Source organism: Callorhinus ursinus, unplaced genomic scaffold (assembly GCF_003265705.2).
Source record: "Callorhinus ursinus isolate GAN/ISIS: 27379988/994484 unplaced genomic scaffold, GSC_fseal_2.0 scaffold46, whole genome shotgun sequence".
In the NCBI taxonomy this organism is placed as follows: Eukaryota; Metazoa; Chordata; class Mammalia; order Carnivora; family Otariidae; genus Callorhinus; species Callorhinus ursinus.
Genome location: NW_027397108.1, coordinates 274,753 through 289,001, shown reverse-complemented (window position 1 = coordinate 289,001; position 14,249 = coordinate 274,753). Strand labels below are relative to the sequence as shown.

The following is a 14,249-nucleotide window of genomic DNA, read 5'->3' as shown; positions in this document are numbered from 1 at the left end:
GGCTTGGATTCCAAGTCACTTCGCTGTGAGGATGCCACCGAGAGCGAGGAGGGGCAAGGTTAAGATTCGATTTCCCTCGCAAGGGCCTTTAGTGCTCCCAGGAGCCTTCCTTCTCTGGGAACCGAGCGGGAGGCAACTTTTTTGGTCAATTAGTCGGAGGAGAGGTGAGCGCAAACGCTCGCCGACATCCTCCCGCGGCCCTCGGGCCCCAGTGGGCCCACCCCCACCCGGTCCTCCCATGCCCGCCCCTGGGCGGCCGCCCCTCCCCCGAGGTGGGGAGGGTAGCGAGAACCGGGGGCCAACCGGCTCCTTCCTTCCGTCCCTCCCGCGCCGGCTCCCGCCCGCCGGCTCCGGGACCGCAGCCACGTCTGAAAGCGGCTCATTGTGTGCGCTCTTCCCCGGCCGGCGGCGCGCGGAGCAGCGGCTCGGGCAGCGCAGGGCTCGCGCGCAGGGGCGCGGGGGCGCGGGGGCGCGGCGCCCGGCCCGGGTGAGGCTCCGGGGCAGGAGTGCCCGAGTCTGTGTCTGGCTGTTGCCCCACGACTGCGCCCCACACACATACATCCCGTTCTTAAGACGCCTCTCCTTTTCCAGGACACTCCTGCCCCGTTTCCAGGTTCCCTCCGCCTTAGGTCTCCAGGTGCGTCCAACTATCTTGGGATCTGCTGATCTGCGCCCGTGCCTCTCAGAGCCTTCTCCCCGTGTCACTGGGTGCCCCTTACTAGCCTTGGGAGCCTACGGAGCACGTCAGCCCCTGCGGACTCTCCCAGCGAAGACACGGCTGGCTGCGGACTGGAACTTGGAAGAGGACACGTCGAGGAGCCTCTGCTGAGCCTCGGGAGAGTGGTGTCCGCCTCCCCGCCGCGCCAGTTCGGGCAGGGACGCCAGCTTTGGGGTACGTTCGTTGGTCCTCTCTCCGCACAGGATGCCCCCAGTCAGGGGCATGGAGCTTGTGGCCGGGGAGTCGGGTCTGGGGAGAAGGGCTGAGGGTGGTGGTTCTATCAGAACAGGGAAAGGACCTTGTAGCACCCCAGGCGGTGGTTCGAAAGTGTCTTCCTGCGGCTTCAGCTCACACGAGATGACTGCTGGGGATCGCTAAACCCTTGAAACATGAGATTCCAAGGGCATGGTATTAATCTAGAAAGCTTTCCGTCACGGAACTCTTGAGGAAAAGCAGCTTGGTGAGTGAATTTAGAACCATATGCTGCTGAATGGGAGTCTGGCGGCCCCTGTTTTCGGCTGCTGGATCTTGGGCAACAATAAAGACCTCCCTTGGCCTCAGCATAGGTGCCCCGGTACAAGTTAACCCTCTTTTCTGCCACCCTCTTGAACCGGAGGCATGAGGGTGGGAAAACTGAGGCCTAAAGAGCAGAAAGGATTTGGCTGCCCTGGGGCCGAGAGGGAGTAAGTGTGTCAAGTACCCGAGCTAATGGGAGTAGTGTGTGTGGCTCCTTGCGCGTTGGCTGTGCTAAGGGTTATATGGTTCTGGGTGCTCCTCTCGAGCCCGTGTGGTAGGCGCGGTGATTGCCGCCTTTACAAAGCAGCCAGCTGAAGCACCAAGACGTTAGGGGCGTCTTGCACACAGTCACACACCTCACTGGTGTCCAGGCAGAATTTGAACCCAGGCCGGCTTCAGAAGCCAGTCCTCCAGGCATGTTTCACTGCTGCCTTGCATATCTGTGTTCTGCCCTGGCCTGGACTTGGCCACGTTCTGTAGGGTGCAAGGTCACCTGAACCCCGCCGCTCTGTTGGGCTTGAGTGTTCCTTATGAAGAGGCTTTCGATTGGATCCGTAGAACATAGTTGTAACCCAGGATTTGGAGGATTTCTAAACGCATACAAATGTGCTATATGACATTGTTCCAAGTGCTTTAGCAGTGGTAACTCATTGAATCTTCCAAATCAAGCCCTGACTTGCGAAATATTACTTCCCCTGTTTTATCTTTATCTTTATTTTTATTTATTTATTTTTAAAAGATTTTATTTATTTGACAGAGACACAGTGAGAGAGGGAACACAGGCAGGGGGGGTGGGAGAGGGAGAAGCAGGCTTCCCGCCGAGCAGGGAGCCCAATGCGGGGCTCCATCCCAGGACCCCGGGATCATGACCTGAGCCGAAGGCAGACGCTTAACCGACTGAGCCTCCCAGGTGCCCCTTATTTTTATCTTTTTAAGGTAAGCTCTAGGCCCACCCTGGGCCTTGCTGAGATCAAGAGTGGCATGTTCCAAGGGCGGAGCCAGCCAGGTGAATTTCCCCCATTTTGTAGATTAAACAACAATAGGCACAGAGAGATTAAATAACCTGCCCAAGATCAAACAGTAAATGATCAAATGGGGTTTATTAGCCACTGTGCCATCCCTACTCCCTGTCACGAGACAGAATCCTGCATCTAGAGGCGTCTAGGTGGCTCAGTCAGTTAATTGGCTGCCTTTGGCTGGGGTCATGATCCCAGGGTCCTGGGATTGAGCCCCACATTGGGCTCCTTGCTCAGCAGGGACCCTGCTTCTCCTGCTCCCTCTGCTGTTTCCCCCATTTGTGCTCGCTGGCTCTTGCTCTTTCTCTGTCAAATAAATAAATAAAATCTTTTTTAAAAATCCTGCTTCTAGTCTAGTAAGGGGAGATAGGTACAGAAATGCATGAAAAAGAGTATTCCCCATGGTGATAGTCGCATTGACAATGATTTCTCAATATCACCTAATACCCAGTCCATGTTGAAGTTTTTTTTTTTAAAGATTTTATTTATTTATTCATGAGAGACAGAGAAGCAGAGGGAGAAGCAGGCTCCCCACTGAGCAGGGAGCCCGATGCGGGACTCGATCCCAGGACTCTGGGATCATGACCTGAGCCGAAGGCAGACGCTTAACCATCTGAGCCATCCAGGTGCCCCCATGCTGAAATTTCTGAGTGCCTCAAAGATATCTTCTTGCACTTGGTTTGTTTGAGTCAGAATCCAAACAACATCTACACAGTGCATCTGGCTGTTACATGTTTTGAGTCATTTTCTTCTAAAACACCCCCTTTTTTTAATGTCATTGGATTCTAAGAATGATTTACTTTTCCAAAGTAATAAATTAATCTAGGGGCGCCTGGGTGGCTCAGCCGTTAAGTGTCTGCCTTTGGCTCGGGTCATGATTCCAGGGTCCTGGGACAGAGCCCCACATCGGGCTCCCTGCTTGGCAGGAAGCCTGCTGCTCCCTCTCCCGCTCCCTCTCCCCCTCCCCCTGCTTGTGTTCCCTTTCTCGCTGTGTCTCTCTCTGTGTCGAATAAATAAATAAAATCTTTAAAAAATAAACCAGAGAACATTCCAGATTATCCCTATAAGAATGCTCAATCAACACCTGGGGGAACACGGGGTACATGCTAAATGTGCACTCTCTTCCCCCATTCCCTGCATGTGTTACTTCAGAAAAGAGGTGGGAGCCCCCAGACTTCAGGTCTTGCTAGCTGTAAGGTTCTATGATCAGGTCCTGTGCAAAGTGCATTTTGAGGATCCTGGAAGTTCAGAGCGAGGGAAAGGTGTTCTGTGTTATCTGGTCATTTGCTTTGAAATGCCTCCAGGGTAGCTCTGAGCCAAGGAGACTTGAGCAGTTTGATTTCATTTCCCAATAGATTCCTGCAGGCCAGTCTGCTTCCTCCAGAAGCATCTGGGCTGTTTGACCCCAGCTTCCCTGCCTCTGGCGGGTGCCACTGCTCATTAGGACTGGCAGAGAGATAGCAGATGTGGCCAGGGCTTGGGGCTGGGAATGTTTTCTGCCACAGCCTGGCCCAGCCCACAGCCCTGAGGCTGAAAGTGGGCTTGGGGATCTTCACATCTTCCAGTGCATAGGAGGTAATTCTCCAGTCAATGCCCCTGTCCTGGCCAAGTGGTACTCAGGTCAGCTAGGAGATGGGTTTGCAGGCACTTCTCTTCCGGCAATGAAAGCTGGAGCAGGCAAATTCCACCTGTGCCTCCTGTCACCAATTTTATGATTACCAAAGTAATGCAAGTCTATCGTAGACTACCTGGAAAATGCAGCAAAGCACTAACAAGAAAAAAATTACCTGTAACGTGGCCATAGAAAGATAACCTTCTAATATTCAGGGGCGCCTGGGTGGCTCAGTTGGTTAAGCGTCTGCCTTCGGCTCAGGTCGTGATCCCGGGATACTGGATCCAGCCCAGAGTCGGGCTCCCTGCCCAGCAGAAAGTGCTTCTCCCTCTGCCCCTCCTGCCTGCCACTCCCCCCCTGCTTGTGCTGTCTTTCTCTCTCAAATAAATAAATAAAATCTTTTTTTTAAAGATAACTAATATTCAGTGTGCATCCTTCCAGATTTCTTCTATGTTTTTTTGGTGTGTGTTTTTTTTAAAGATTTTATTTATTTATTTGAGGGAGAGAGGGCGAGTGAGAGAGAGCATGAATTGGGGCAGAGGGAGAGGGAGAAGCAGACTCCCCACTGAGCAGTGAGCCCAATGTGGGACTTGTTCCAAGGACCCTGAGATCATGACCTGAGCTGAAGGCAGATGCTTAACTGACTGAGCCACCCAGGCATCCCTGTGTATTATTTTTATAACAGCTTTATTGAGATACAATTCACAAACCTTAAGGTTCACCCTTTTAAAGTGTACAATTCACTGATGTACAGTATACTCAAAGTAGTGTGTTAATCACCTCAGGGGTCATCCATGTTATAGCACATATCAATACTTCATTCCTTTTTATTGCCAGATAATATTGAATTAGAGTTGATCCTTGAACAACATGGGTTTAAACTGTGTGGGTCCAGCTATATACAAATTTTTTCAATAAATATAGTACATTGTTGTAAATGTATTTTCTCTTCCTTATGATTTTCTTTTGTCTAGTTTAATACATATAATATATATACAAAATATGGGTTAATTGACTGTTAATGTCAAGGTCAGCAGTCGGTTATTAATAGCTAAATTTTCCAGGACTCAAAAGTTACACGTGGATTTTCAACCGTGTGAAGGTCAATTCCCCAAATTCTGCATTGCTCAAGGGTCAACTGTACATGGATATACCACATTTTGTTTATCCATTCATTAATTGATAGACATTTGGGATGTTTCCACTCTGAGGCCATTATGAATAATGCTGCTATGAAAGTTTATGAACAAGTTTTTTGTGTGGACATGTGTTTTCAGTCTTCTTAGATATGTATTCTACTTTTTTAAAGATTTTATTTATTTGAGACAGTGAGTACAGGTGTACAGGCGTGTGAGGGGGGAGGGGCAGAGGGAGAAGGAGAAGCAGTCTCCCTGATGAGCAGGGAGCCCTATGCGGGGCTCGATCCCAGGACCCTGAGTTCATGACCTGAGCGGAAGGCAGCCACTTACCCCACTGAGCCACCAGACACCCCTGGGATATGTATTTTAGTTGGGCATTGCTGCATCTCATGGTAACCCTATGTTTAACCTTTTTTTTTAAAGGTTTTATTTATTTATTTGAGAGAGAGAGAGAATGAGAGATAGAGAGCACGAGAGGGAAGAAGGTCAGAGGGAGAAGCAGACTCCCTGCTGAGCAGGGAGCCCGATGCGGGACTCGATCCCGGGACTCCAGGATCATGACCTGAGCCGAAGGCTTAACCAACTGAGCCACCCAGGCGCCCCTATGTTTAACCTTTTGAGGAACTACCTGTTTTCTGCAGCAGCTGCACCACTTTCCATCCCCCACAGCAGTGTACAAGGGTTCTGATTTCCCCACCTTCTCATTAATACTGGTTATTATCTACCTTTTTGTTTATAACCAACCTAGTTGATGGGACATCCTCTCTCATTCTAGTTTTGATTGGCATTTCCCTAATGACTAAAATTGGCAAGCATCGTTTCATGCACTTATAGGCAATTTGTATATCTTTGGGAAAATGTGTACTCAAAGCTTTTGCCCATTTTTAACTAGGGTTGTTTGTCTTCTATTATTGAATTGTAAGAGCTCTTTATATACTTGGGTCCCTTGCTATACATATGATTTGCAAGTATTTTCTCCCACCTGGGGGTATCCTTTCACTTTCTTGATGATGTCCTTTGATATTTGTGTATTTTTTTTTTATATTTGGGCATTTTTAACACCACTGTTTTAGTACTTGTGGTTTTTCCACTAGACACTATGTAGTTAAGAGCTCTAAAGTTAGAAGGCTGAGACTTAATTTTGACTCAGCTGCTTTGTGGGTACTTTAGGCAAGTTTCTTAATATTTTTTAAACCTTAGTTTCCTTCTCTTTAGAATAGGGAGGAGTGTCAGATCCACGTCATAGGGTTGTTGTAAGGATTAAATTGGAAAATGGGGGCGGGGGAAGTCTTGGCATATAGGAGGCCCTCCACGGGTGGTACTTACTGTGTTCCATGTATCCAGGCCACCGTTAACATTCATCTTCCTTCTCCTTTCCTCTTCCTCTCTTTGTCTTTTCTTTTCTCTTTCCCTCCTTTTTAAGCCTTCTCCCTAACAGATGCCCTGGGCTCCACTAGAGCTGGTTTGCCCCCAGGGGTGGCCCTTGATGCCAAGAGTCTACTGATCCCTCATCTGGAATTTGTTTTCGCTAATCTTTGGGATTCCTGAACAGGATGGCCTCCAGCGGATGCCAAACAGAGAAATCTGAGCCATGAATTTGTACCTAGTATTACATTTCACTCCCTTAGATAGCCTGCCAGGGCTGGAAGAGGCTGCTGAGTGAGGGGCATGCAGAGCTGGGGTACAGGTGAGGGTTTCCCAGAGAGCTGGGTTCCTGGGTTCAGGCTCACCCCCCTCCTACAGCCCTGAAGCTCAGATTTCCCATCTGCCAATCAGATAGAACAATATCTCCTTCCTATGTCTCTCAGGCCAACAAAACAGTCAGGGATATTTAGAAGATACTGTCATTTTAAAATGCTCAGGGGGCACCAGGGTGGCTCAGTCGGTGAAACATCAGACTCGGGATCACAGCTCAGGTCTTACCTCAGGGTTGTGGGTTTGAGCCCTGTGTTGGGCTCCACGTGGAGCCTACTTAAAAAAAATATAAATAAATATAAATGTAAAATGCTTAGCAGGAAGAAATGTGGGATTCGTGGGGAATTCCTCCCTTTGGATCTGGATCACAGAGTATCTGACTTCAATTAGGCAAATATTTATTAATATCATCTACTCGTTCAGTCTTTGGGACATTCCTGGACATGACACTTACTGTCTGTCTTAGGATTCTTGACTTTTTTTTTTTTTAAGATTTTATTTATTTACTTGTCAGAGAGAGAGAGAGAGAGCACAAGCAGGGGGAGCAGCAGAGGGAGAAGCAAGCTCCCTCCTGAGCAAGGAGCCCAACGTGGGACTCGATCCCAGGACCCTGGGATCATGACCCAAGCCAGAGGCAGACACTTAACCGACTGAGCCACCCAGCCGCCCTGGGATTCTTGACTCTTTATTGAAATACAACATACATACAGAAAAGAGCACAAGTCATAAAAATACAGCTTGATGACACACCCAGGTATTTAGCACCTCATCAAGAAACACAGCATGACCAGCCCCCAGAAGCTCCGTCTTTGCTCCTGACAGTTCTGCCCTCACCCCATCCCCCCAAGGGAACCCACTCTCCAATCAAACACTTGGTTGTAAATGGCAGAAACTGAAGTCACGCTGGCTTGATGAAAAATGGAGCATTTTCCCTAACTGGGCAGTCCATGAGTGAATCTTGTCCAGCTGGATCCAGATGCTACCAGCTGCTCACGGGTTCTCAGACTTTCCTTCCCTGTTCAGTTGTCTTCAGTGTTGGCTTTACACCCAGGCAGTTTCCCTCTTCCCTGCAGAGCTACAAAAATCCTGGGATTGGACTTGGGGCAGATGTCCATTGCTAAGCCCATCGCTTGGTTGGGGGATAGTGTATGGAATATAGAGATGACCCAGGCTTGAGACACCTGACTCCCTAAGAACCACGAAGTGGGCGGTCAGCCCCATGCAAACCACATGTACTTTGTGTGAGTGAGGGTGGTTCCTCAAAAACAAATCTAGAGGCCGTTAGCAGAATAAGGAGGAACAAGAACCGAGTGGACCCAAGCAAACCCTGTCTAGTGCAACAACCTGTTGCAGGACTGAGCCCCACACCGGGTGCCTGGGAACAGACACATTCATTTGCAAAACTGCCAGTCTTGACCCTCAGGTTGCTCACAGGCAAGAAGGGGAGGCAAAGTGTCACTCAGGGCAGAGTGATACATGCCTTGAAAGAGGCACAGGTGAGGTGTCTTAGGAGGAAGCTGAGATGCCTCCTGGGGGGAGTCAGGGCTGGACACTTACAGCAGAGCAGAGGAGAACATGGAGTAATAATTCCAGATGATCTGACACAAAGGGCGCTGGGGGGAATTATGGGAAGTGAGGTTGGAAAGCGGAAGGTTGCTGAGTAGGAGAATGACAGGATTAAATACAGCGTAGGCAGCTCTGGTGGCTCTATGCAGTATGAAATGCAGGGAGACTGGCTGGGGGATTTTTCCAGAATCCAGGAGAGAAATATGCATGCCAGGACTAGCATGACCCTACTGGCACTGGATAGTTGGGCCACTCACTTAGACCACCATCTGCTCCCTTGGCCACTTCATGGGTGGGTCTTTGAGGTTCCTAGCTAGATTGTGAGCCCTGCTAGGGTATCAGAGTTGGACGTTCACTGTTTGACCTCCCGGATTGATCCTCTTGATTTCTTTTGTCTGTTTTCCGTCTTTTATCCATCACTGATCTTTTTGTTCTACCTTCTCTACTTCTTCAATTTATCTTTCAACCCTACAATTTAATCTTTAGGGCAACTTAACTCCAGGGAAAACAAAGGGTTATACAACAAAGGAAATGTGCTCCTAGCGCACTGTGTGCTTCAGCTCTTCTACAAATGATCCGCACTCGTCCTCGAGTTCCAGTAATAGGATCAGATGTCAGTTCCGTACTGTGTTAAGTCACCTAAGAAAATCTCTGGTTTCCCCGGAGGGCTGGTAGCAACACATCGGTGGCCTACAGTCAAGATCCTCCCTAGCCAGGAAAGAGCTGGGCTGGCCATGGCAGCTGTGTTTGGGCCAAAGACCAGGGTTGAGTGCTCTGCAGGGATTTCCCAGGAATGGGAGAGGCCAGCTGACTGTAATCGGAACGTGCCAGGAACTTAAGAGACGGAAGTCCTGAGTTGGGGGTCCCACTGCCTGCCCTCCACCCACTCTGGCAGCCTCCGGATAAGTGGGATCTGCTCACGATTTCGACCTGGCTTCTCCTGTTGGTGACACGAGCAGGGGAGGGTCTTCAAGGGGAGCAAAGGCCATGAAAGCAAGGAGGAAACTTTCAGGCCCCTACCTTCCAAAGCAGCTCTTCCTTGAGATTGTGGCAAGAGCAAGCAACAGGTGCAAGGAGGGAAAAACTCTGGGACCTCGGGGTGCGTGAGCTTGGCTCAGTGTCCCCTTCAGTCTGCCGGACAAGTGTGATATTCTTAAGATCTATTAAAGGACCCGGGGGTGGACTCAGGAGATGCTGGGATTGCAGATGTAGGTGACCTCAGGGTGTCTCATCGGGTGGACACCTTCCCTGGTGCCTCCTCTCCCAGCACAGCACCCCCAGCAGGAGCACGGGGTGGATGTATGGCACTAGCAAGCCCTCCCTCATCTGTGTTGGTAGCAGCTTCTTCGTGACAAGCCCAAGAGGCTCAATGTTACCATCCAAATTTTACAGAAGAGGAAAACAGCCTTGGAGATGTCAAGTCATTTGCCCCAAGTTTCAGAGCTCCTAAGTGGCATCAGAGGGCTCATGGCAGTCCATTCTCCACCCAGCAGGGGACACCATCAGTTCACACCCACTTGGAAAAATGTGCTCAGGGGCTGGGCGGCTCTGTTCCCACCTGCAGGGAACTTTCTGTCCGTCTGGGAATGCAAAGCCCTCCCACTGTCAGGCTATCTTCTCCTGTGAGGCTCTGACCCAGCCTCCCTCCTGCTCTCAGGCCCTGAAAAACCTGCAGGCATCTTCCATGGATTGGGATTGAGGTGGGCAGCTCTCCCAGCAGCCCTGGGCTACAGTGAGTAACCTCAGCGTGGAAAAGGCCAAATGGTGGCCCGGAGCCTGACTGCCGTCACCTCTCCCTATACTGCTTTCTTCTGCACATTCCCACAGCTCCAGAAGGGTACCCTCCCTCTGCAGTTCATGCGTCTTGTAGCACTTTACTTCCTGTAGATAGCAACATTTGGTGTGCTTTGTCTATGTTATTTATTTACTTTTTAATAATGAAAGCTGAATCGGCTTGTTTAAAAGAAGTCAGACAACAGAAGCACAAGGGCAAGTTATCAGTTACCGAAGTTACGACGTGCCCCGCCCCCCAGGCTCATTCCATTACTCCAGTACCAATATTAATCCCCTTTTTACAGATGGGTAAACTGAGTTACAGACAGATTAATCGTTTGGTCCAGGATCACAGGCTAGGCAGTGGCTGAGCCTGGTGAGGGAGTCAAATCACCCACCAAGCTGTTGAGCTAAACAACCCAAACTTGTCTGCCTGAAAGGAATTCTGAAACAAAAGGTGGGAATTCTGTTTTAAAAATAATATTTCCCTCTCCAGGAAAAAAAAAAAAAAAGAGAGAAAGACGGGGGAGGGGAAGAGAGAGGGAGGCGGTGAGGACGAACATACATTTCCCACAGCATTCTGCAGCTGGCCTTTTGCTCTGCGTAGACTAGATCTTGGCTGATGGCTTAAAGTCATATTCTCGGGAGAGTGCCCAACTGAGACGGCCATAGTCCGGGGAGGCCCCCACAAGTCGGGTGGTCGAGTCCGGGGTGGGGGTGGGGGGCTGCTCCCTGCAAGCGCCGGGCAGGCGCTCGGGTGTGGCAGGGCGAGGGGGCCCGCGGTCCCTAACGACTGCGCTCTCCTCCCGCAGGCCCCCAGCCGGAGGCATGTGGCTGCCGCGCATCTCCAGCACGGCGGTGACCGTGCTCCTGCTGGCGCAGACTGGCATCCTGCTTTTCCTGGTCTCCTGGCCCAGGCCGCCGTCCCCAGCGGTCGGCAAAGAGCGGGTGCACGTGCTGGTGCTGTCCTCGTGGCGCTCGGGCTCGTCCTTCGTGGGCCAGCTCTTCAGCCAGCACCCCGACGTCTTTTACCTGATGGAGCCCGGGTGGCACGTGTGGACCACCCTGTCGCAGGGGAGCGCGCCGGCGCTGCACATGGCCGTGCGCGACGTGGTGCGCTCCGTCTTCCTGTGCGACCTGGACGTGTTCGACGCCTACCTGCCCTGGCGCCGCAACCTGTCGGACCTCTTCCAGTACGCGGTGAGCCGCGCGCTGTGCTCGCCGCCCGCCTGCAGCGCCTTCCCGCGCGGCGCCATCAGCAGCGAAGCGGTGTGCAAGCCGCTGTGCGCGCGGCAGCCCTTTAGCCTGGCCCAGGAGGCCTGTCGCGCCTACAGCCACGTGGTGCTCAAGGAGGTGCGCTTCTTCAACCTGCAGGTGCTCTACCAGCTGCTCAACGACCCCGCGCTCAACCTGCACATCGTGCACCTGGTGCGCGACCCGCGGGCCGTGCTGCGCTCGCGCGAGCAGACGGCCAAAGCGCTGGCGCGCGACAACGGGATCGTACTGGGCACCAATGGCACGTGGGTGGAGGCGGATCCCGGCCTGCGCGTGGTGCGCGAGGTGTGCCGCAGCCACGTGCGCATCGCCGAGGCCGCCACGCAGAAGCCGCCGCCCTTCCTGCAAGGCCGGTACCGCCTGGTGCGTTTCGAGGATCTGGCGCGGGCGCCGCTGCCCGAGATCCGCGCGCTCTACGCCTTCGCGGGCCTGAGCCTCACGCCGCAGCTCGAGGCCTGGATCCACAACATCACGCACGGGGCGGGGCCCGGCGCGCGCCGCGAGGCCTTCAAGACCTCGTCCAGGGACGCGGTCAATGTCTCCCAGGCCTGGCGCCACGCACTGCCCTTCGCCAAGATCCGCCGCGTGCAGGAGCTGTGTGCTGGCGCGCTGCAGCTGCTGGGCTACCGGCCCGTCGCCTCCGAGAGCGAGCAGCGCGACCTCGCCCTGGACCTGGTGCTGCCGCGCGGCCCTAGCAGCTTCAGCTGGGCGTCATCCACTGCAGCACACCCCTAACCTTAGCGGAGGCCCCCAGTTGTGGCGCTGGGGAGGGAGCCAGGCACACGGTGCGCAGGAGCTTGGGAGTCCTCCTCTGTAGTATGAATGGACTGAGTCCCCAAAGCTCCATGTTTCTTCTTGCTTCTGAATTTTCTTTTGAGTCCTCCTTAGCAGCTGGGTTCCCATCAGGTGCACACTTCATCGAAAGCAAAGCTGTGTCCACACTTCCTCTGGGCACAGGGAGTAATTTCAGACCACTTGGCTGCTCCTCGAGCCCTTTCTTCCTCGGTCTCTTTTCCTTTTGGTTGCATTATCCAGCAGCTGAGGAGGAGGTCCCAGCCCTGCCTGGGAGCAGAGAAGAGGCACTGTGGTGAGCTGGCCCCTGAAGTCTGTATGCCACCCCCACCCCCACCCCTGCCAACACCCGCCCCCCCACACACACACGCATTCCCGACTTTGGTCCCCCCATGTCCCACCACCACACTCTATCGGAGATGTTGGCGTTTATATTCACTCGTTTCTTTCAGAAAGAAATCAGACAAGATGCCTCTTCTCTTGTGGTCTCCCTGTAGCGTCTCTGCCCCATCTGCTGGGAGCCCACATACCCGCATCACCTGCCCAGCTTATTGGGGTGAACGTTTGATTTGTCTTGACAGTAACGATCCTACCTACATAAATAGACATAATAATCTTGTGATACTGGACTTTACAGTCTGTATAGTTTGACAAGCAAAATGCAAAACTGAAGGGGCTTGTCCAAGGTCACACGATAGGACGAAGGGAGGAGGGGGGTTTTGCTCTGAGGCTACAGTTGCAGGGAGAGGGTGAATCAGGCTGGCAAGAGCCCTGTCTCCGTCATGAAGGAAGGTCAGATTTTTCCCATCTGTTTGCACGAGGGAAGAGCAAGCGGCCATGACTGGGGCCGCAGCTGCGGGATACAGGTGGTGATGAGGTGTCTGGGCCCAGAGTGCAGAACCTTAGAGAACCTCCCGTAAAAGCCTGGAGGGAGGCAATGAGGGGGAAAGGTAGAGGGAGAAAGGAAGAAGGGTGGGGGGAGCTCTCAGAACCTCGGGGAAGAACAGGGACACAGAATTGAACACACAAAAACTTTGGGGCATGGAGTTGGTGCCGGGACTGACAGTTGTCAGCATGAGTGTGCCCATTACCTCTGGAAATGAGTGGGCTGCCTCCCTCTGGCCATCAGTTGCTAGAAGGGATATTCTGGAGGTTGGTAGCTTCTTTTTCTCAGCCCAAGTGCGGCCTTGGATTGGTGGGACCTCGATTGTGGGCCCCCATCCTTGCTGCAGAGCAGGAGCTCACCCTCTCCCTCTGCTCCTTCCCCTGGTCCTGCTCAAGCTCTCTCTCAAATAAATAAATAAATCTTTTTTAAAAAGATTTTTCATTTATTTATTTGACACAGAGAGAGAGAGCACAAGCAGGGGGAGCAGCAGGCAGGGGAGAAGCAGGCTCCCCGCTGAACAAAGAGCCGGATGCGGGGCTTGATCCCAGGATTCTGGGGTCATGACCTGAGCTGAAGGCAGCTGCTTAACTGACTGAGCCACCCCGGCACCCCAAATAAAATCTTTAATAAAAAAAACCCCTGATTTTATCAATGGGGACTCTGCAACTTGGAAAGGCTCAGATCACATAGCTTCATGTATGAGATAGACCTCAAACTCACATCTCTCACTTCAGTGCTTAACAGTTCTAACTGAACTGGGAATGAAGTAAAGGATCCCACTACAGGCTTGGAAAGCCAGATCACTTCCCGCAGTAATGACAGGGATCTCGAGGTGTGAGGGAGCGAGCCATCCTGGCATTTCGCTGGCATTTGGCTGCAAACATCTCAAGGACCGGAATGTTGAAGGGTATGGTATGCGGTAGGCTGGGGCACTGGGGCCCCTGCTGTTGACTCCTTTTCTCTCTGCCTGCCGTCCCTGTGCTGGCCGCTGGGGATAAAAGGAGCCTGCTGGTCTGCCCGGAAGTGTCAGGTGGAGGAGTCAGCCTCGGAATGGTGCTGGACAATGTGGTATGTTCAGGCAAAGAGGATCAAGCAAGAGGTTCGTGGTGCCAGAGGCCAAGAATAGAAGACACTGATCCCCTGTGGGGTCCAGGAAGGCTTAGCCTGATAGTGGCATCACACAAGTTCCATTTGCCCCTGCTCCAGTCACAGATTGTATTGATGGCCACAATTAATGGTCTTTGCTGTGTGATTCATCCAT

The 14,249-nt window shown here is 52.2% G+C and overlaps 1 protein-coding gene across 4 annotated transcripts; it reads left to right on the top strand.

Annotated features, from left to right (window-relative positions):
• The first annotated feature begins 4 nt into the window (after nucleotides 1-4).
• On the top strand, nucleotides 5-12,369 carry LOC112814670 (carbohydrate sulfotransferase 6). 4 transcript variants are annotated; one of them, XM_073882305.1, is made up of 4 exons: nucleotides 400-892; nucleotides 8,749-8,891; nucleotides 10,341-10,492; nucleotides 10,848-12,369. In XM_073882305.1, the coding sequence occupies exon 4, from the start codon at nucleotides 10,864-10,866 to the stop codon at nucleotides 12,043-12,045; it is 1,182 nt and encodes a 393-aa protein (XP_073738406.1). In that variant the 5' UTR covers nucleotides 400-892; nucleotides 8,749-8,891; nucleotides 10,341-10,492; nucleotides 10,848-10,863; the 3' UTR covers nucleotides 12,046-12,369. The 4 variants fall into 4 exon arrangements, with proteins under 4 accessions (XP_073738407.1, XP_073738406.1, XP_073738408.1 ...); XM_073882306.1 differs by lacking the exons at nucleotides 8,749-8,891; nucleotides 10,341-10,492 and adding an exon at nucleotides 5-164 and having other exon boundaries at nucleotides 592-892; XM_073882307.1 differs by lacking the exon at nucleotides 8,749-8,891.
• The last annotated feature ends 1,880 nt before the right edge of the window (nucleotides 12,370-14,249 follow it).